The following is a 23,080-nucleotide window of genomic DNA, read 5'->3' as shown; positions in this document are numbered from 1 at the left end:
ATCTGCATACTATTTTGAATAACAGTGGATTTTAAGATAGATTTTTAAATCATTAATTCAATAACAGTGGATTTCAGAAGACTTATTAAAATCCATAATTCAATAATAGAGAATTTCAAAAGACTTTTTAAAATACATAATTGAATAACATAAGATTTGTAAATTTTACACAAATCACTTAAAATGTTAAGTTGAATACACCCCTCTTAATTAGTTTTATCATTCTTAAAATCTGTTTTTTTTTTCTTGTCAAACTAAGCTTTTAAATATGGGGAATTGCACCCTATAACCTAAAAAAAAATTATAATTGACTCTCTAACTACTCTAACCACTAAAGAGGGATATATTATGTATAAACTGTATTATATACCACTTTACCCTTGTCACCACCACCCATACTCCCTACCACCACCATCACCACTCCACCTCTTAACCACCCTCACCCCTTGGGTTCACAATCACCTAACTTCTAGGGTTTAGATTTCCTTCAGCCACCACCACTATTGACCACCGGCCGTCGCCACCTCCGACCTCCGGTCGCCGCCACCACCGACCGCCGACCACCGACATCCGGCCACCGACATCCGGCCACCGGCCACCGACGACCAGCCACCGAACTCCGGCGATTATCCGGCGGTTATCACCTCCGGCGACCACCACCTCTGGCGGCCATCACTTCCGGCAACCCCGCCGCCGGCAACCACCGCCGTCAGCGACCTCCGGCCACTCCCTCCGCCGGCCACCATCGTCGGCTACCACCGCCGGCCTCTAGCCACCACCATCACCCCTACCCTAAAACACCAAAATAGTAATTTTGCTTGCCCTTCCTCCTATTCTTCAAATTTCTTCACTTATGCTGCTATATTCTTAATAATATTATGAATTTTGGTTATACACCTAATTCACCCTTTAAATATCATCAATTTATTTATTTCTTTTTCTTTTTATTAGTTCCCTTTTGTTCAGTTTACATACTCACCTGATCTCTACTAGATACAGTATGTCAATTGGTTCACAGAAACTAAATAAGAGAATGATTTGACGGAGATTACTCATTTTAAAGTTCAGAGCAAAAGTGCTTTAAATATCGAGAATATTTAACTTTCTCCCCCTCTCTTCACTTTCTCCCCCTCTCTTCATTATGTGAATTTGTTCAACACAATTTTTTTCAATAATTGATTCAATCATATGTTTATTTGCACTTTTTGTTATTATAAGGTTTGATACTAAATCTACAAAATTTATTTGCACATTTGCTTTGTAAAAATTCCCATATCCTTTTTTAGCTTTATACAGTGAAACCCACTAAAATACAAATTAGCAATTAATTAAACAAATTTAACAATTTATATTTAAAATTATGAATACCATTAATAGAGAGTACTATTATTAGGTGGAGCCGAGAGAGAAAAGAGAAGGTCTTTATTGACTGACCCATGCGAAACTGAATCTCCCCTAAACTTCATTTGCCGACAACGAAACCGTCACTTTTATTTAGTACCTCGACACATCCATGTGTCACTCTTAACTCTCATACTCCCCTTCTCTTCTCCCCAAATTCATGGTCACACACACTATCATCTCCACTTCTCAACAAATCTTACACATTCTTTTTAATTTTTGATTTATTCCTCTCCCTTATTTGATGCGACCCAAGAACTATTCTCAGATGGAGAAACCCATCTCCATCGCGACGGGCAAGTTCCGTAGCAACAACCACAACAACAACAACAATCATAACCATGTCTGGTTCATTGTTCCACTCTTCTTTCTCCTCTGTTTCGTCCTCCTCTGTTTCGACTACTCTGCTCTCTTCACCGACACAGACGAAACCGTTTTCTCAATCCCCGACGTTACCCAGAAATCAATCTCCCCTGAATTCACGAAAGATGACAACTTTTCACGATTACCCGACGACCCATCTCCTGTTTCTTCTTCTTGCTCCGGTCGGTACATCTATGTCCATAATCTTCCTTATAGATTCAATTCCGAATTGCTTGATAACTGCTATTTGATTACTAGAGGAACCGAGAAAGACATTTGTCCTTACATTGAAAACTACGGTTTCGGTCCTGTGATTAAGAGCTACGAGGATGTCTTGTTGAAACAAAGTTGGTCCACGACGAATCAGTTTATGCTCGAGGTGATTTTTCACAACAAGATGATGAATTACAGATGCTTGACCAATGATTCGTCTCTAGCCTCTGCCATCTTCGTGCCCTTTTACGCTGGTCTTGATATGAGTAGGTACCTTTGGGGTTTCAACATTTCCGTTAGAGACTCTTCGTCTCATGAGCTGATGAATTGGCTTGTGGTACAGAAAGAGTGGGGTCGTATGTCCGGTAGAGACCATTTCTTGGTTTCAGGAAGGATCGCTTGGGATTTTAGGAGACAGACTGATAACGAATCTGATTGGGGAAGCAAGCTGAGGTTCTTACCTGAATCAAGAAACATGTCGATGCTGTCTATCGAATCGAGTTCTTGGAAGAACGATTACGCTATTCCTTATCCGACATGTTTCCATCCTAGATCAGTGGATGAAGTTTCGGAGTGGCAAGAGCTAATGAGGTCTCGGAAACGAGAGTATCTGTTCGCATTCGCGGGAGCTCCGAGGCCTGAGTATAAAGACTCGGTTCGTGGGAAGATCATTGATGAGTGTTTGGAGTCAGGGGATCAATGTTACTTGCTAGACTGTAACTATGGGAAAACGAACTGTGACAACCCTGTCAATGTGATGAAGGTTTTCAGGAACTCGGTGTTTTGTCTTCAGCCACCGGGAGATTCTTACACGAGAAGATCCATGTTTGATTCGATATTGGCTGGCTGCATCCCGGTGTTCTTCCATCCGGGGACAGCTTACGCTCAATACAAGTGGCATTTGCCTAAGAACCACACGAGGTACTCTGTGTATCTACCGGTTAGGGATGTGAAGGAGTGGAATATCAAAATCAAGGAGAGGTTGAATGAGATTCCAGAGGAGAGAGTGGTGAGTTTGAGAGAAGAAGTGATAAAGTTGATACCGAGGGTGGTCTACGCTGATCCCAAGTATAATTCGGAAGGGAATGAAGATGCGTTTGAGCTGGCTGTGAAGGGGATGTTAGAGAGGATTGAAGAAGTGAGGGAGTTGATGAGACAAGGGAAAGATGGTAGTGATGGGTTTGATGATAGTGATGATTATAAGTATACTTTTTCTCCATATGAACCTCAAATTTTGGCATAAAGTGAAATATATGTCATTCAATCATTACTGTGGTGTTTTAGTTTTATATAGGTAGAAGCAATTTGCTCAAGAGTGAAAAGAAAAACAATAAAAAGAAGCTATTTTGATACACAAGAAAAAAACAAAAGAAGTTACTCCATTTACATTTTATAAAACGATGCATGATCTATCTTTGAGCAAGTACGATAAGTACATATAAGCAAATAGTTTTCAGTTTAATTAAGTTGGGACGTGATTTCACCTTTTTGATCAGCCAAGAGCGAAGCAATACGATGGAAACTCATCTCCCTCATCGTCTTCTCCTCCAATGTATCGATCTAATATGGTTGGCTGTCTTCGATAAAAGTCCCCACCGATGTAACTAGAAACAACTGATATCCAATTTTCTTGTGATGCTTCGAGTCTTAGCAGCTCAAATTCCCATTCATTGATGTCTTTCTCGAATAAGAAGGAGCCAAACACTTTAAGGGCAAGTGGAATATGACCTGTAATAAAGACAGCACGAGCAGAGAATCTATCAAAGACACTAGGAACGTGTATCTCTTTGAAGGCAAATTGTGAAAACAGTTGAAGAGCTTCATCGTATTTTAGAGGCTCTACTTCATAGAGATGCCTAATTCCAGACTCAAGTAGTAAACTCTTGTCCTGTGTGACTATGATGAGTCTACTACGCGGACCGAACCAACTAGCGATCAAAGTGATATCATTGAGTTGGGCGATGTGATCAACACCATCAACAATAACCAAAACCTTTCTGTGTCCAAACTTGGCCTTCACAACATCACAGTTCCCAGTTACACTCCGTGAGGACGTTGTCTTTAGAGCAGCTCTTGTTATTTCCTCTAGTAAACACTTTAATTCACGGCCGCCTAGAGAATAGTTGCTGGTATCATTCATGACGTAGCAGTGATCTTGAAACTGCAGCGATATATGTTCGTAAACACATCTCACAAGTGTGGTTTTCCCGACTCCTCTCACACCCCAAATGCCGATTTCTCCGACAGATCCGTCTTTCGAATCAAGATCAAGCAGTAATGCCTCCACTGATTTTATATTCTGATCCATCCCAACAAGACTATAAAATTTACTAGAACTCACGGACAACTTGTTTTCAGAAACGTTCACAGAGTTCCTAAGCCTAGGCTTGACTCTAAGAGGCTTTTCTTTGTTCATGTACTCGTTACTCTCAGTCATAGGTGCTCTTAAGCTTTCAGGCTCATTTAACACGTAAACCCCTGTCCTAGGCGTTGTTAGTAAGCTTTCAAACTCACTTATCTCGTTACTCCTAGTTCCTGATGTTCTTTCAGATCCTTGTTTGCCTGGTGATCTGCCTGCGGATAAATGTTCAGAAATATAATTGGTAACTCTATCGATGATGTATGAGTCTTCCTGCTCCCTAAAGAAAAGAAAAAAAGAAAGTGAGAAGATGATGAATATTCTCAGTAACTGAATAAAAAAGAAGCTGGAAGTAATCGTACCAATCCAAGAAATGAGCAAATGTCCGAGTAAACATTGTCAATGCATCTCTCCACTTGTCTACCTTGTCCAAGTTATCTCCACCGACATGCTCCTGAAGATTGTCTGCTTGTCTTAAAACATCAGAAGGATCTATGCAGTAGAAAACCGGCACCACCAAGAACAAGGAAGTGGTTGATCCTTGGGATCTTTTCTCCCTACACTCCATTATCTTGGCTAATTCGTCTAAGCAAGAAACAGAGGAAGTAAAGTTCTTTGATATGACTACAATCGCAGCTCTAGACTCTTCAATTCACTGAAGCACTTGAGAAGAACCTGGTCTCCATTCATCGGTTTTAAAAAACCTTATTTGTTTCTTAAATAATGAATGACAAAGATGGCTCACAAAAGTTCTCCGAGTGTCAATTCCTCTGAAACTGACGAAAACATCGAACTTCATTTTTTTTCAAGAACTTGGTCGAATGGAGATAGCCTAAAATGTAAGTTCCTGCGTAATTTCCTTTTTCCCAGTCAGGCTAAAATGTAAGATGTTTCGCCATTAGAGGTCTCTTTCTTTACATCATCATTCAATTTTAATTGGATACAAGAGTCCTCTATTTATTACTCCCTCGTTCTAATTTAGTTGTTGTTCTAGGATTTAATTTTTGTTTCATATTAGTTGTCGTTTTAGATTTTCAATGCAGATGTTTGATGAATATTTCAATCTTATCCCTGCTGTATTAAAGTTTCAACCAATGAAAAAATTATAAAATATATTAATGAAGGGCAAAACATAAAATTTAATAGTTTACTTAATTTGTGTGAAAAAACTTAAACGACAGTTAAACTAGAACGGAGGGAGATTAATAATGCATGGGGGAGATTTATTAATATATATGTACACTTGTCCTTTGGTTGGATTTAAAAGTCTTCCAAATGGACTTTTCGTTTTCACCTCGACTTGTTATGTTAATCATAGTTGTTAGAGAGTTTCAACTCGATACCAAATGGCTTCGTCCTCTTCACATCGACTCTGGAACTATGATGTCTTTCTCAGCTTCCGAGGAGAAGACACACGCAAAAGCTTCGTTAGCCATTTGCATAAAGCGCTTGTTAGTAGGGGAATTGTTACTTTCAAAGACGACCGTAAGCTTGAGATCGGAGAATCTATTTCTGAGGAACTCTGCAAAGCCATACAGAGTTCAAGATTTGCTGCTGTAGCTATCTCCGAGAACTACGTTACTTCAAGGCAGAGCCGTGCCTACATGGTAGAAAAAGAAACACTCGCCTCCGGCCTCTAATTTTGTAGAAAGTTTATGAAGCCATCTTTTTGTCAATTAGTGTTTTTCATGCATGTGTCAAAGTAAGGTTATCAAAATTTATATACGTAATAAGGAAATATAGTGAAAATAGAGCAATGCCAATACTGCAATATGTAGGATCTCTAAGGTCTAAATACACGGACAAATTAGGATCCCTGCATATTAATATTTTCTTATAGTACTAATTAGATATCACATTTTTACACCACCGTTTATTTAAAATTCATATAATCACCAAAACAATTTTTTGTTGTTGATAGTGACACAATACTATATCTACCTATTTTATTGTATACCTTTGGTTATAAAATTATTATGAAGTATTAGAAGTGTTATATTTTCTTAAATTATTTCAAATATGATTTTTTTTTTTTTTGCCTATGGCCTCTAAACCTCTAGGCACGGCTCTGCTTCAAGGTGGTGCTTGGAGGAGCTCCGATTGATTATGGAACTTCAGGGAAAGAAGGAGATTGAAGTCGTTCCTATTTTCTATGGTGTGAATCCCTCTGACGTGAGAAATCAGAGAGGAAGTTTTGCTTTAGAATGGTACCAAGGTTTAGAAATGGCCGACAAGGTTCTTGGATGGAGAGAAGCACTTACTCGTATCGCCAACCGAAAGGGCAAGGTTCCACACAATGGTAGGCTCTATCTTTATCTTTCTATATTTCATCACAAGTGGCTTAAAATCTTTTGTTCTTTAGTGAGTTTTCTTACTTTGAATTGTTTTTTTCTTCGATTTTAGCGTGGATGAGGCCACCATGATTGAAGACATTGTTCGACGTATTTCAAGCCGATTGTTATCTATGTTGCCAATAGATTTCAGTGATATTGTCGGGATGAAAACACATGAGGAAGGTCTCAGTCCTCTCTTGAACATGGACGCCAATGATGAGGTTCGTATGATAGGAATATGGGGAATGGGAGGCATTGGCAAAACCACCATAGTCAAGTACATTTATGAACAATATAAACATAGGTTTTTACCTCATTCTTGTTTCATACCAAACATTAGGAGAATTTCTTCCAAACATGGTCTCTTATACTTACAAGAACAGCTTCTTTCCAATATTTTGGGTGAAGAACATGTTAAGTTGTGGAGTGTGGAACAAGGTGTTCACTGTATCAAGTCAAGGCTTGGACACCTCAAAGTTTTTATTATCCTTGATGATGTGAATGATGTGAACCAGCTGCATGCACTGGCAAAAGAGGCTAGATGGTTTGGACTAGGCAGTCGAATTATTGTAACAACACGAGACAAGAGCTTGCTTAACAACTCTTGTGGAGTAAGATTTGTTTACGATGTTAAGTTCATGGATAATGATACTGCCCTCAAACTCTTCGAGCAGGTTGCTTTTGAAGGAGGACATCCTCCTTCTCATGTCTACAAAGATCTCTCAATTTGTGCTACAGGGCTTGCACAAGGTCTTCCTTTGGCCCTTGAGGCTTTTGGCTTTTATCTCCATGGCAAGTCCATAGTGGAGTGGAAAGATGGTTTAAAATCGTTTGAAGAAGCTCCTTACGAAAACATTACGAGTATCTTGAATATTAGCTACAATAGCTTAGACGAAGTTGGTAAGGCTGCTTTTCTTCATGTCGCATGTCTTTTCAATGGAGACCCAGTCCTACGAGTCAGTACCCTTCTTAATCGCGGTGAATTTGAGATAAGACATTTAGCCAAAAAGTCTCTCATTGACATATCAACTGATGGGTGTATAGCTATGCATGGTTTGGTAGAGCAAACGGGAAGACATATCGTGCGTCCAGAATCTGGAAGCAGACCTGCCAAACAACGCATCTTGTGGCATCCTGACGACATATATGCACTACTGGCAAACTATGCAGTAAGCCTCGCCAAACTTGTTAGATTTTGTTGTATGTCATTGTGCGCATATTAAAATGTTTGTTTGGGTATGCCATGGTTTCTTTTTAAACGTCACATTCACATATGTTTACTATTGTCAGGGTACAAGCAAAATTGAAGGCATCACACTCGATGTTAGTGCACTGCCCCATAGCTTTCTGTTGATGTATGAAATCGACAATATAAATGATATCAATAAAGTGGGATGAATCGGATCTGGTTCTTTTATTTAACGTCGAATTTTACAGAAGGGTTTTCAGGAAAATGACAATTAGGGAGCAAAAATGCTTAATATGAAAATAACAACCTTTCTCTCTCTAATTGTCCAAAATTTCGGATCCTTTTCTCTGACAATGACATCTGCTATATATAGTGGGCCAATGACCTAGGGTTTCTTCTGATCCTCTTTAAAATTACGATTTTGCCCCTGCGGCCTGTTGGACCTAATCCAAGACTTCTGGCCCAAATCTTCCTGAAATCTTCTGCTTGGGCTTCTATAAATGTTGGGGGCAAGCCCATATCCAACACTTTCATATTCAGTGGTTTGCTTTCGAGCCAATGAGTAATCTCAAATTTCTGAAGGTGTACACACATTCTAGAGGTTCGGAGTCCAGGATACGACTCAATCTAGAGGAAAATCCTATAGTTTCTCGTCAACATTGGGATGCATATCCTTATACAACCTTGCCACCAATAGTTAGGCCATATTGTCTTGTTGAAATAAATCTGTGTTACAGCAAGCTCACAAGCCTTTGGACTGGAGTCCAGGTATGTTACTTTTGCAATCTCCTTATATATATACTTGCTAAAAAGTGTTTTTTTTTTTTTCCTAAAACAATTTTCTTCGGCTATGTCTCATTCTTCTCAGACTGTTTTGCATTTGAGGAGGCTAGATCTGACAGGATGTAGGGATCTGAAAGAACTTCCAGATCTTGAGAAAGCAGTGCGTCTTGAGGAGTTAATACTTGAAGGTTGTATTTCCTTGAAGCTGATTCCAAAGTCTATATGGTGCATATCTACACTGAAGAAGCTTGATGTGTCCAACTGTGATGGGCTAAATCTAAGGCTCATAATAAGGGAATCTGAATCTTTTGTCTTTCAAAGTAGCAGCTCCGAATTGTGCATGCGCGTTAGATTAATCCGCATGCATGTACTTGATGCAGAACCATATGAACTCCGGGGAGTTTCCATTCCAAATCTATCAATCAGTGGCGAGATAAAAATCAGGTTGAAGCATCTTGAAGGATACGCAGAGCATCTTTGTTCTATTTCTGAGCAAAAGTTACCCCATGAACTAATGACGTTGGAAAATGAAACACCTAAGCTCATGTCACCTCCCTACTGTTTTAAATCACTCGACATCATGCGGTTTAACTGCAGTGGTGATGATCAGAGCAACGATCCATTCAAGTGTTACAGTTTTTCAGATTTTCCCTGGTTGACGGAGTTAAATCTAATCAACCTAAACATTCAAGAAATTCCAGATGACATTCACCATTTACTGGTTCTAGAGAAACTAGACCTTAGTGGGAATGGCTTCAAAGTGTTACCAACGACAATGATTCTTCTTACCAATTTGAAACATTTGACGCTTTGTACCTGCCGTCGACTCGAGTCATTGCCAGACCTATATCATCAATTGGAGACACTGACTCTTTCTGATTGCACAAATCTCCAAGCGTTGGTGAACCTTTCTGATGCACAACAAGATGAGAGAAAATACTGTTTGGTAGAGCTTTGGCTTGACAACTGCAAGAATGTTCAATCCTTGTCTGATCAACTTACTAGGTTTGAAAACCTAACATATTTGGATATCAGCAGACACGAATTTGAAACAGTTCCTACAAGTATTAAGGATCTCTCCTCGTTGGTAACTCTCTGCCTCAATCACTGCAAGAAACTCACATCACTAAAAGAAGTAGTACTTCCATTGAGCCTCAAGTATCTATATGCGCATGGCTGTATGTCCCTGGATGCTTCCATTGAGCATCATGTTCATCACAGTGATCTTAGCCCGTGCTTACAGTGGAAGCACGATTCTAGTCAAATTACTCGGTTTCCAGTTGGAAGACGTAGTGAAGAGGTAAATATATATGTTTTGCTAGCTAGCTATCAATTTTTGTTTACTATATGCATTAATTAATAGCTAACTTGGTTTTGTTTCCTTTTATATTATTTATAGGTACCGATATGTTCTTGCTTCCAGGAAATGAAGATGCCGAGTCAAGTGACATTGAGTCCCTTATCAATACTGTTACAGCGTCTAAAGCCATTGTTGTTCCCTTTGGCTTGCTTAATCGTCATCGTTCTTGTTTGTAAATATGCCAAATCCTTGTTTCCCCATATCCATCCTATCTCTCTTAGAAATTCTACGACCAGTTCAAAATTAGGAGGAGAATATATATATCCTTTGAACCAAAACTTTAACCAAGTTGAAGACAAGCTTTTTCATCATATCTTTGGAGACTCGAATGTAATATACAGTATGTAACATGATGATTCCATTCATTCGAGAGTTGCTAGCAAAAATTTTGTTTTGGGTGATTTAATTGATTGGTTTAGTGAACCGATAAGTCCAATTTCGTACCGACCGGTTCGATGGGTTTCTATTTGCTCTTCTCTGTGCTCTCTGGCCTCAAAAGGCTACTACACTTTGAAGTGCTGCCGCCGAAGCTTTTTGTCAATGGCGACGAACCCGACGTTTCAGCTTTTTTCTTCTTCACAAGGCTCTGGTCTAGGTTTAGGGTTCCTTGATTCGCCAGAGCCAGCTCTTCCTCCACCGCCTCCTCCTGTTGAAGTATTATCCTCCGAGGTATCGTCACTAGCTACTACTTCCTCATCTCCAATTTCTTAATGTAATATTCCCTCTTTTTGATTTCTGTGGATTTCGTCGCAGTAGGCGTCTTCCTCCGTTGATCTAGCAGTGGATAAAGTTACTATCGGCGATATCACTCTTTTAAAGGTGCGTTTCTTTTTTCACTTAGCCGATAAAATTCACTAAAATTTGAGAAAAGAAACTGAGAAATTGAGACTCTCAGATGCTTTAAAACCTCTAAAAATGTATAGTAAGCCCAAAGCTAGTCCCAGTTGAGATGATGATGTTCATGAAAATGAGTCATTTTAGTTTCTGGATTGGTTTTAGGGTCGTGTGAGCACTAAAGATGTCTTTGGATTGCCTAATTCAGATTTGGTTCCTGGAGTCTATGAAGGTAAAATAGTTTTATTCTACCTATGGTTTGTGAGATGTGTGTATCTCCTGCACTATTTGCATTTCTTTTGTTAATCTCGAATGCGATTGAATCTAGGCGGGCTTAAGCTTTGGGAAGGATCAATTGATCTTGTCAAAGCTCTTGAAAAAGAATCTCAATCCGGCAACTTATCACTTTCTGGCAAACGGGTTCTCGAGGTAGGCTCTCTTTCCTTAGTTGTCAAAACGATGGATATCACTCAGTTTCTTTACATCACTTACCTATGAATCTATGGTTTCAGCTTGGATGTGGTCATTCACTTCCAGGAATCTATGCGTGTCTTAAGGTAAGTTGATGCTTTCTGAGCTCTATATTATGCTCTGTGTGCCAAACCCCATCTTTCTTAGATCTATGGTCTCTTTTGTTGTCCAGGGTTCAGATGCCGTTCATTTCCAAGACTTCAATGCTGAGGTCCTTCGATGTCTCACCATCCCGAATCTGAATGCTAATCTTTCCGACAAGTCTTCCTCTGTCTCAGTAGATGAAACAGAAGTACGCTTCTTTGGCGGTGATTGGAGTGAAGTTCATCAGGTTCTTCCACTAGCTAATAATGATGGTGAGGTTGATAACAAGGGTGGTTACGACATCATTCTAATGGCTGAGACAATATATTCCATCTCCGCTCAGAAAAGTCTATACGGATTGATTAAAAGGGTAACACTCTCGTTTTCTCCTGGATAGCAGAATTTTTTTTACAATCATTCTTTAAAGATTCAATTCATTGGAGGTTGTTCAACACTTGGTTCTTTGCAGTGCCTTGTGTATCCTGATGGAGCAGTGTACATGGCTGCAAAGAAGTACTATTTCGGGGTTGGAGGAGGGACAAGGCAGTTCTTGTCTATGATAGAGAAAGACGGTAAGATGGCCTATTCGATGATGTATATATATAAAGCAAGGGTTGCTTTGTTCATCCTCTACAATGATAATATAACCCACGTACCAAGACCTCATCAATTCATCTCTTCATTGCAGGTGTACTTGCTTCAACGTTGGTGTCTGAAGTCACAGATGGTTCCTCCAATGTCAGAGAGGTATGGAAGCTTTCGTACAAATAAGTCAAAGTTCTATCAGGATTCAGTGTCGCTTCAATCCAACGATCCGACTCTAGTAGATTTGGGTTGCTCAGTAAAATGAGTTGAGAATTCAAAATGTCATCCATGTTTAGCTTATATATAGATTCTGTTGAATTTATAATAATCGCTTAGTTTTGTACTTTAATACATTCTCTGACTTTTAACGTAATCTGCCGTTGATTCTCACCGGACTAAAGTACCAAACTAAGCTTACGTGGGGATGACTCAAATCTATTGCGTTTGGCCAAATCAGATAAGTGCGTTAATTTTTGTTTTAACTTGCTCATTGATTGACTTTAACTTCTTTATTCGTAGAGACTTGTTTATCGATATTAGGACAAGCATAATTCCATGAGTATCCTTCTCATGGCTAAAATGAATATCTAACAACCCGTAAAGGAGGGGTCGGTCGTGAATATACAACATATTGTACCCTAAGTAACACAAACACAACAACCATACAGATCTACCCTTTGATAGTAAGTTACTAAGTTACCCGTCATTAGCACTCTGTTACGCCCTGCAACCACACGGCTATGGATGTTTAAGCAATAGCCTCACAAGTCACAACGTCCAGTTACGTATGATCCCATGCTAGAATCATCGTAGGATACCCATTATTCCCGTTATGCATGCCATAGACCTATATGGCTATATGCAACAACACAATACATTAATATTTACTTAATACATTACATCAACAACACTAGTCTATGTTTTTACCTGGCTTGTAAAAGGTTGTCCTAATTAAGTCAACACTATGGTTGCCCATTAATCAGTAAGTGCAGCCCACACTAGGCTTACATGGTAATGTTTTGATGGGGATGGCTCGGATGATTATGTTTTGGTCTCCAATTGAATTTAAGATAAGAGGCGTAGCAGTTGGCGTTGAGTCGACTGGGTCAGAAAGTCAAAATTCCCGACATGAAAAAGGTAATATCTTTTTCAGATTTTGATTTCGACTCAACACTTTTTTTAATCTAACAAACGAAACCCCAAATTGACAGAGTGTTTCAAAGATTCAAAAGAGATTATACAATTCAAACCAAACAATTCAAATTTCACTAACAAAATAAAAAGAACATATATATGGGTATACAGTTACATAACATAAAGATTCATAAAGATGGCTGGTGAATGAATGGTCAAGAGTCACGCCTGCAACGGTAATGCTTAGAGCAGCCTCTACTATAAGGATTAGACGGCGGAGGAAGACATTGTGTGGAGTAAGATTCGCCACGATTACCACCGTCGCAAGCAGGCTGGTTCCTCCTCAAAGCTCCATACGAAAGCTTCCGTGTCTGCTCCTCCGTCAGCCTCTGGCTTGACCAAGAATCCATTATCACCGTAACTTCCTCTGTCTCCACCACGCTGCTGCACTCTGCCACTGATCCATTGCACAGAGATGATGATGATGATGCCTTGGAGGTGACGTGTGCAAGAAGGCAGACGAAGAAGATGGTGATGGTCAAGAAGATCACAGAGGATTTTGTCTCCATTTTATTAGAGACGCCAAGAAAAAAGAGAGAAGAAGAGAGTGAATTGTGAAGACGAATATTTGGTTATATAATAATAAATAAGCATGGAATGCCACATTGAGACGATTTCCTCAGTGTAAAGATAAACTTAGTGGGAGCAGCACTAGGAGGGGCCGCACTTCACCTAACACACTGCTTTACTTATAATTGAGGACGAGTGTGTAGATTAATGTCGGACCACTCTATGTTAATGTTAAAACTTATACACTTCGATTTTTGTTTTCCTATAATGATTTTTTTTTTTTTTTGTTTTTGGTAAAAAGTTTGGATCCGGAGTCTTCTTAGTACTTTTATCAGTAGAGCCAAAACAAAAGGTACTTATGATGACAATGTAACCACCAAACGTTTTAAGTTAATTTAATAATCATGAGTTTTTTTTTGTGTGAGAGGGTATTTCTTATCTATTGTAATTCTCTGATTGCAAACTTGCTATTTAAGTTGATTTAAAATCTAAATGTAAGTTTAAGAATTTTATTTGAATGAGTAGATAAATGCCACGGGTTGACAAACTACAGAAGCTGCAATGCCAACATATGGTAGTTGTTAATCTCAGATTCCGATAAGTGACCAAATTACTAGAACAAAAACGTTTAGTAAGACTTTATATATCTAGATCATGGTTTTCTATAAAATTATGGTTTGTAAACTTTTTTAAAATTTTAGAATATTTTCATAATTTTGCGACATATATATGAATCGGAGCCAATATAACTTATGTTTGTGTTGGCACGACAATAATTAATCTGTAAATCCAGGTTGCATGGAGTATGCATACTCAACTTATTATAAAATATAGGGATTTTGAATTCGAAATTATTTTTATCTGCGGCGAGTTTTTCACTTCAACCCTGCAAGGCTCTTCCTCCACCAGCGGAACCGGAAGCTGCTGGAGCCCCCGTGTCATGTTTGAGAGCTCCATAGTTAAGATACCTCACCTTACTAGTCAACATCATCCTCTCACCACTCGATGATGTCACCATATCTTTAGTACCGTACGTACGTGACTATGTGTGCTCCACGAAATGGTACTATATAATCACTATCTTTTTAACATAGAAAGATGCCGGCCGGTACTTAAACCCATACTCTCTTCATGTAAGCTTGAAACCATAACATGGTAAATTAGTTATTTTTTCGGTTATTAGTGTTCAAAATAACTATATATCGATTGAGCTGGCTATCAATAATAAAGTAAAAATCATTATTTGGTATATATATATACAGAAGTACTCTTTGGTGGTGAGTGGAGTGGAGTTCATCAGCTTCATCATCATCCAATAATGACGGCGAGATTGATAAGAAGGATGGTTATGACATCGATCATTCTAATGGCTGAGACAATAAACTCCATCTCCGCTCAGAAAAAAGTCTCTACGGATTAATTACAAAGCGTAATTAACACTCTCATTTTCTCCTGGATATAGCAGAAACTTTTTACGATCATTCCTAAAGATTCGTATATATATACTCTTACTTTATAATAATCGCTTAGTTTTGTATGTTAATACATTCTTTGACTTCACTTAACGTAAGGCTCATATATCTGCCTCTGCCGTTGATTCTCACCAGACCAAAGTTCCAAACTATGCTTGTTAGAGTGACTCAGAATCTCAGATGATAGTGTTTATTCGTACATTCTCCTTCATCGACTTAAACTTGTTTATCCCATAAATACTTTTCAAATCTGATAGGTTTCCGTATGTTAGAATTCCGAATAATGTCCTATTAATTAAATAAAGAATAATTTGGATTAAAGAAAAGGAAATAACTTGTGTATAAAGCATTCTAAAGAAAAACTGATATACTTTTCTTTCTTTCGACAAAAAAAAAAAAGCTGAAGAAAATAGATAGTTAATATGTGCCAAAATTCGTTGGAGACTTGTTGTTATCAATATGAGGACAAGCATAATTCTATGAGTATCCTTTTCATGTAAATAAAGAATAACTTAATCTATAAAAGATATATATATACATATATATATCTTATATAATAAGAGAAGGTTTTTTCTAAACTTTGTTTGAAACGATGACATCTGGCGCTTTATATAGTTGACACTTGTCCATTGCTAATTAAATATGACCACAATTGTCAACTTAATCTTTTGGTAATTAAAAAATTTGCCTTAATAAACAAACAAATGAGATTTGAACATGCACCCCATGTGTTTCTCTTCCTCCCATACGGTACTTAAATTGAAGCTGGGATTTAGTTTTAGTTTTGCATTCTGCTTTTGAAAACGTAACCTCTTGCCATCAAAGTAAATTAAGTCATATGATAATTGCTTTCTTATTTATTTCCAAATAAATATTAGTAATCTGTTTTCCATAACATTATAATCCTATAGAATTCAATTTCTGATTACTTTTATTATTATTATAATCTCTCTCCCTCAATCTAATAGGAATCAACACTCCCACCCCACACACTAACTACGCTTTTAAAAATGTTACAACCTAAAAAAATTGCTCTCTACTTTACTCTAGAGTTACATACTAACGATGACCACCGGTAAAAATAGGATTGTTTTTGGGAAGCTCCATATTTTAGAAGAAACAATCTCTTACTCAGCTTTAAATGTCTCTTTCTAGACGAAAATGTAAATCAACTACCTAATCCACACCACATCTATCTCACCTACTGTATATTAAAAACTTCCTCTCTAACTATTTTTTTTACTTGCTTTCAGACATGCAATTCGCCTATCTAAGTTTGAAGATCTGTTGATTCGGGGAAAGCAGTGTCTCTCTTTGGGAAAAACTTGCCATTGAAACACATGCCAAACTTCTTACACTCTGGGCAGACTATTTATATTTGAATACAACATCGTCAACCCAATGTTTTCTGAACTCCAACAATTCCGCAAAAGATATTATATTTCATATACATCTGGTTAATTCTGTATTTGTTTTTTTCCCATTCTCCAACATGTAATAGATATTGCTTCCAATTAAATCAGGTTTTGTCTTAGTTTTCACATCAGTTTATTCCCAATATTCCTACAATAATCTTTTAAAATGAACAACAATCTTATAGTCTTTAATATTTTCCCCAGTGACTATTTCAAGGCAAGTAATTTCCCATCAATTTTAGTTGGCAAAATTTATTAACACCCATTGAACAAATAGAGACTTACGTCAAACAACAAGGATGTAGGCATACTAGGAATAGGCTCATCGCGCGAGATATATTTAAGTTTTTTTTGTTATTTATAATATGTATTAAATTTAGAAATATATTTTTGAAATATATATTAAATAGACGTTTTATGAAAAGTTTATTTTTAAAATGTTTAAATGTTTAAAACCTTTATATGTATGGTTCTTAAACAAAACATATTAGAAATATTTTTGATTAAAATAATTAAATCCTTCAAAGTTCTGTTGTTTTGGATTTTATTGTTTAATGATAATTTATTAGGTTCTTAGAAGATCTCTAGTCCCAGTCTATTTTAAAGTCAATACTCTATTATAGAGTAACATTTCCTCCAGCTCTATTCTATATCTACTCTAAATTAGAGTAAATGGTAGGCTAACTTTAAATTCAACTTTATTCTCAGCTTTTTCCCAATATTCCTACAATAATCTTTTAAAATGAACAACAATCTTATAGTCTTTAATATTTTCCCCAGTAACTATTTCAAGGCAAGTAATTTCCCGTCAATTTTAGTTGGCAAAATTTATTAACACCCAAAAGATTTCTACATGATTGAACAAATAGAGACTTACGTCAAACAACAAGGATGTAGGCCATGTAATATGACCAATTATATTTATTTTTACTACTATTACTTAAAACATCGTCTTGCTATTTTTAAGGAACATTTGTTTTTCGTGTAAAGCGAAAGTGGTTGAAGTTGTGTATTGCGCAATAGGTGGCACTACATTTCATGCACTAAATGTAATTTGAAAATGAAAAACTCTGGTTTGACCTTGACACGTCACACTTTCTCTCCATCCGAAGCTGTGGGAATACTCCGGTGTGTTGTTTTCAATGAGTCCGGAGTGTGGCAATCCGTTGTTTCATAGTTCTTTTCATATGTTTTTTAATTTTATTTTGTGTACCAACTATTTGAATGTACTATTCAAACTAAATTGCCAACCCAAGTCACTTTTTTATTCTTAGGCCAACTTAGATGAACTGGACGACGAGGTGGGTTAGCTCATCAAAGACTTAATAAGGAAGACATTCTATTCCAATGTTAAAGAGTCTATATACAATTTCACGGCTCTATGTACCAGAGTTTCACTGTCAGTCTATCACATCTATCAAAGACGATCAACACCACTTACCCTTAGAACTTGAGACACACATGTGGAAAAAATTTCAACAAGGAATCATAAACCATTTACGCTTGAATTTAACATTTTCAATTTTACATTTTTTCCTTTGTTATTTTAACAGATAATTACTGATGATGTAAACCAAAGCTTAAAACTAAGGTTGAAGTCTCTCCAAGATTTGCAAGGGATAAAGGCATTGATTGGGGTTTTAACATTACTGGTCTATTGTTGACAGGAAATACAACAACAAAATAAAACAATTTCTGATGTTGGGAGAAACCAGCAGGAAAAGGGATTAAAATCACTTGTCGTTTCATCTACAAAGCAAAGACAAATACAAGCCACATAAAAAGAAGACAATACAAATTTCAAATTTCACCGTATATGTATTACAAATTGGTAGCATCCCAAAACAACACATTCTAATTGTAAAACAGAGAGAAATTCTAATCTTTTATACATTTTGTTATTTAATAAATTAAACAAGACTAATAAATTAAATTATACATCAAGGTTTGTTTTTAGTAATGAAGTGTCGGTTGGGGTTGGGTATGGATAAATTATTATTTATTCTATGGATTGTTCAAATCTCTTTGTGATGCTGATGCCAAATATCGTTAGTCGATGTTTTCATCAGAACTGAATGATTTTAGGTTTTTAGAAATTGATTTGTTGAATTTAGTATTAGACATATATCTTAAGGATAATATATGTACCAAGTGAAATTTACAAGAACAGGAGGTTTCTATTTTTCTCACTTAAAAGCTTGTGGGTAACTTTTTTTTGAAGAGAGAAAGAGTCTTTTTCAATAATCTAATATATGGGGTTTGATTGTAAAATAAAAGTAAAAATAAATCTGTGCGTAGCACGGCATAACCTCTAGTATATATATATGAAAGCTCTCTCTATTTGTGAAACAAAAAACATCAGATTTTTTATAAAAAAATACTAAAATACATATAAAATAATTATGTCATCTATGAAAATACTTAATAAATATTATTCATTAATGCCAACACGCGGATTAAAATGTGACGGCTGTAATCTTGGTAAAGACTACTGTAGTGATGGGTTTTGTTGTTTACGATCTGGAGTCTTCTTTCACAAAGAGTGTGTCATTTCTAATCTAGAGATTTGCTGCCTCTATCATCCACAACATTCTTTGCACATCAAAGTACTTGCACAAAATGAAGAAGTATATGAAGAATGCAAGCTTTGTAGAGGTAACTTGGCAAAGATGTATTACTATTGTTCAAAATGTGATTTTTTCATCGACTTAATATGCGCAAGAAAACAAGTTGTAGTAACAATTGATGGTCCAAAGAACCACGAGCATCTTGTATCCCTTGTTCCAATGATGATTACATTTACTTGTCATTTATGTGGACTCCTTGAAGATCGGTTTCCTTACGCATGTAACTTATGTGAATTGAGTTTTCACAAAGATTGCGCCGAATCTATACCAGAGATCAATTACTCTTGTCATCCTAAACACTTCCTCAAGCGTCTCACGCATGTTCCGAGTTACACTGATGGAAAATGTTGTTTGTGTGGTAACAAAATTCATAATTTATTATATCATTGCTCTATTTGCAATTTCAGTGTGGATGTCAATTGTCAAAAGAATCCACCCCCTTTCACTCTTCTTCACCCTAAGACTCATGAGCATTCACTCATCCTTATGCCGCAACGAAGTTTTATATGCAACGCTTGTGGAATGGATGACGATCCAAATCCTTATGTATGTCCTTAATGCAATTTCATGATTCATAGAAATTGTATTGATATACCACATGTTATAAAGATCTATCATCATGATCACAATATTTATTACAATTATTGTCTTGATGGTGGAGATTGGAAATGTGAAATTTGTCATAAAAGGATAAATTGGACATGTGGAGCATATACTTGTTTGAAATGTCCGGATATTGCCATTCATTTGAGATGCGCTACAAGATTTGGGATATGGGATGGAATTGAACTTGAAGGCATTTCAGATAATACTTTAGAGGCTAAATCATACGAAGAGATAGAAAAAGGAGTTATAAAGCATTTTAGTCATGAGGAGCATACTTTAAAGCTTAAAGACGAGAGTGACTCTAATGATGAATGCATGCAGTGTAAAGCATGTAATTATCCAATATTTTCTAGTTCATTCTATAGTTACATGGAATGTGATGATTTCATCCTTCATCTAAAATGTGCTTATCTCCCAAAAAAGAAAATAGATTCCTTCTACAAGATGTCGATCACTCTAATTTCTTATCTCGAGACTCGCGTAACAAACATTTGCGCTGTTTGTCAAAACCTTTTTCATGGGTTTAGGTACTTAAGTGATGATAAGAAGATTCTTTTGGATGTGCGATGTGGTTCTATTTATGAACCTTTCTTCCATGAAAGTCATCCTCATTTATTATATGTCAACTACTCAACAGGAGGCCGATTTTGTAATGGTTGTGGAGATAAGGTGTTGGGCTTTCCAAGCCCAAGCCAACTCCCCTATTAGTATGATATTGTCCGCTTTGGGCCCAGGTGGCAAAGCCCGCACGGATTTTTTATTGGGCTCCTTCCCAAAAGGCCTCATACTAATTGGAGTTGGTCTTGGCTTATATATTAGAAACTTATTTTCTAATCTTCAGATGTGGGACATTGTTTTTATCCCAACAAACCTCCCCTCAAACTATGTACCACGATACTTTGGCCTCTCCTTCAGAGGAACCCAGGTACCTAGGCTCCGGTACCCCCTTATTCCTGAAGTATTCTTGAGGCACTTAATCATGTCATCTTTTTTGAGAGATCCTCCCACACAGAGCCAACACCCATTCCTCTAGGTGCACTTTTCAACCTAGGCTCTGATACCAATTGTTGGGCTTTCCAAGCCCAAGCCAACTCTCCTATTAGTATGATATTGTCCGCTTTGGGTTCAGGTGGCAAAGCCCGCATGGATTTTTTATTGGGCTCCTTCCCAAAAGGCCTCATACTAATTGGAGTTGGTCTTGGCTTATATACTAGAAACTTATTTTCTAATCTTCAGATGTGGGACATTGTTTATATCCCAACATAAGGCAACAATGGTTTTAAGTTGTGAGGAATGTGAATTTGTTTTAGATGTTAAATGCTCAATTTTGCCAAAAATTGTTAAACACGAAAATGATAAAGATCATTTGCTATCTCTATGTTACGAAAAAAAAAAAGGTGAGCAATGCTGGTGCGACATATGCGAGGAAACAATAAATCCAGAGAAATTGTTTTATTCATGTGATCATTGTAGCATCACTTTTCACACCAAATGCACACTCGGAGACTTCATATGGTTTAAGTCGGGAGGAGAGACCAAATCATCCATGGTTGATGTGATTCTTAACAATCGTATAACTCGACCATTTTGTGCTTGTTGTAATTGCCGCTGTCAATACCCATCCATCTTGAAAATTTTTGGGAAAACATTGTGTTCCTTAAAATGTTTCCAACAAGAGATTCAAGTTATTTGGGAAATCTGATTTATTTTCAAAGATTTATATTATAAAAAAAACAAATCTGATAATGTACGTGTTATGTGTTAATAATATTTATCTTTTAAGCATCAAATAAATTATAAAACTGCCATTCCATTGTTGAAGATGATTACTTGTAGTCAATTTTAGATTTTACTTCGATTTTTTTTTTGCCGTAGTTACTTTTGGTTTAGAAATAACAGTATTCAATATATATATACATATATATATATATATATAGTTTTATTTTTCCACTATAACTATAAAATCTCGAATTTGATGATAGAATTGTATAATTATATTTTTCCGTCAAATCATAAAATCATGACGTTGGTCAAATATGCAGAATATTTTTTTCTCTTTAAAACTACAAATAATTTAATAAGAAAAAAAATGATCAAATTTAAATAAGTTATGAAAATACAATATATAATTTAAATCATAAAACTATAATTAAAATAAATACATGTCTATTTTTAAAATTGGACATGCACATTGTCTATATGGTCACAAATTTTAGAATACTTTCGTAATTTATGACATAAAGAATTATTAATCAGTAAAATATAATATAATATACTAGTAGTTGATCCGCGCTGCGCGCGAAGTTTTATTACTTATTTATAATATTTTTATATACAATTTTTTTTTTAAAAATTGTTTGTAATTATTTGATATTGTGCTTCATGGGCTTGTTGGTTAATAAATTAAGTCTTTTTGTGTTGTGTTTTTAAAGAATAAAGATGAGAAGTTTGTTTTATTATGTCATTGTAGATTTATAAATGGTTATTGTTTACTCCAATAGTAAATTTAGGTCCAATAGAATCCATGAAACATATTTGTAGAAAGCTCTCTATGGCCGAAACCCAACATTGTGACTTGAATCCACTGAGTTACACAGTTTATTATTTTCTTTTATTCGTTTTGAAACCCATTTTTTCGTGAAAATGTCGTTGTCGTCTTCTCGCCGTTGTCGGTAGATTCATGTAACAAAGATCAAGACCCACAACTGTAGTAATTGTTGCCCAAAAGTTGGAGTGTTATATCGATTTGAGGCGTTTCAGTTGCGTATTGTATTTGATATGTCAGCAAAGGATGACGTTTACTGTTATTGCTCGAAATGGAAATCAGCACAGTTCTAAAATAGCTTATGCGCTAGACGGATGGCAGACCAATCATATAGCGCCTAGATGTCTATGCGGAGGTATGCACTAGGCAGTGATTTTTTTTGTTAGAATAAGATATATATGTATAAATATTTAGAGTATATCTAAATTTATTTAGTATAAAATATTACATATGCTAATTAAAGCTTATTATTAAATAATAAAAAAACTAAAATTTATGGGAAAAAGGTATTTTAAACTAATATTCACTGCAGAGGCGTATGTGTATATAGATAAATCTGTATTTTATTTATAACTAATCTATTGAAAAGAACTAAAAATAATTATTAAAATTTTAAAAATACTAAAAAGAAAGGTATTATTAACGTAAGCCTAAGTGGACTTTTAAAACGTTTAAGCCGAATAATAACACAAAAATCGAGTGTTTTCATTGGTCAAGTTATCAAATTTGACTCATA

At 36.3% G+C, this 23,080-nt stretch overlaps 5 protein-coding genes and 1 pseudogene across 5 annotated transcripts; 5 read left to right on the top strand and 1 right to left on the bottom strand.

Moving 5' to 3' along the window:
- LOC104732281 (probable xyloglucan galactosyltransferase GT14) lies at positions 1,458–3,329 on the top strand. Its single transcript, XM_010451818.2, has one exon. It carries the CDS (start codon positions 1,646–1,648, stop codon positions 3,218–3,220), a length of 1,575 nt encoding a protein of 524 aa, XP_010450120.1. The 5' UTR covers positions 1,458–1,645; the 3' UTR covers positions 3,221–3,329.
- On the top strand, positions 5,683–8,067 carry LOC104733676 (TMV resistance protein N-like). The gene is made up of 5 exons (XM_019233615.1): positions 5,683–5,924; positions 6,415–6,635; positions 6,814–6,946; positions 7,010–7,838; positions 7,960–8,067. The coding sequence occupies exons 1-5, from the start codon at positions 5,683–5,685 to the stop codon at positions 8,065–8,067; spliced, it is 1,533 nt and encodes a 510-aa protein (XP_019089160.1).
- Positions 8,709–10,177, top strand: LOC104733675 (disease resistance protein TAO1-like). The gene is made up of 2 exons (XM_019233614.1): positions 8,709–9,819; positions 10,041–10,177. Exons 1-2 carry the CDS (start codon positions 8,709–8,711, stop codon positions 10,175–10,177), a joined length of 1,248 nt encoding a protein of 415 aa, XP_019089159.1.
- LOC104732280 (histidine protein methyltransferase 1 homolog) lies at positions 10,492–12,431 on the top strand. The gene is made up of 8 exons (XM_010451817.2): positions 10,492–10,670; positions 10,758–10,820; positions 11,001–11,067; positions 11,164–11,264; positions 11,348–11,392; positions 11,479–11,760; positions 11,860–11,962; positions 12,079–12,431. The coding sequence occupies exons 1-8, from the start codon at positions 10,542–10,544 to the stop codon at positions 12,159–12,161; spliced, it is 873 nt and encodes a 290-aa protein (XP_010450119.1). The 5' UTR covers positions 10,492–10,541; the 3' UTR covers positions 12,162–12,431.
- On the bottom strand, positions 13,136–13,749 carry LOC104732279 (protein RALF-like 32). The gene has a single exon (XM_010451815.1). It carries the CDS (start codon positions 13,676–13,678, stop codon positions 13,325–13,327), a length of 354 nt encoding a protein of 117 aa, XP_010450117.1. The 5' UTR covers positions 13,679–13,749; the 3' UTR covers positions 13,136–13,324.
- LOC109127973 lies at positions 19,236–21,501 on the top strand (annotated as a pseudogene).

The sequence above is a fragment of the Camelina sativa genome, chromosome 12 (assembly GCF_000633955.1).
Source record: "Camelina sativa cultivar DH55 chromosome 12, Cs, whole genome shotgun sequence".
NCBI lineage: Eukaryota > Viridiplantae > Streptophyta > Magnoliopsida > Brassicales > Brassicaceae > Camelina > Camelina sativa.
This window is presented reverse-complemented; position numbering and strand designations above follow the sequence as displayed.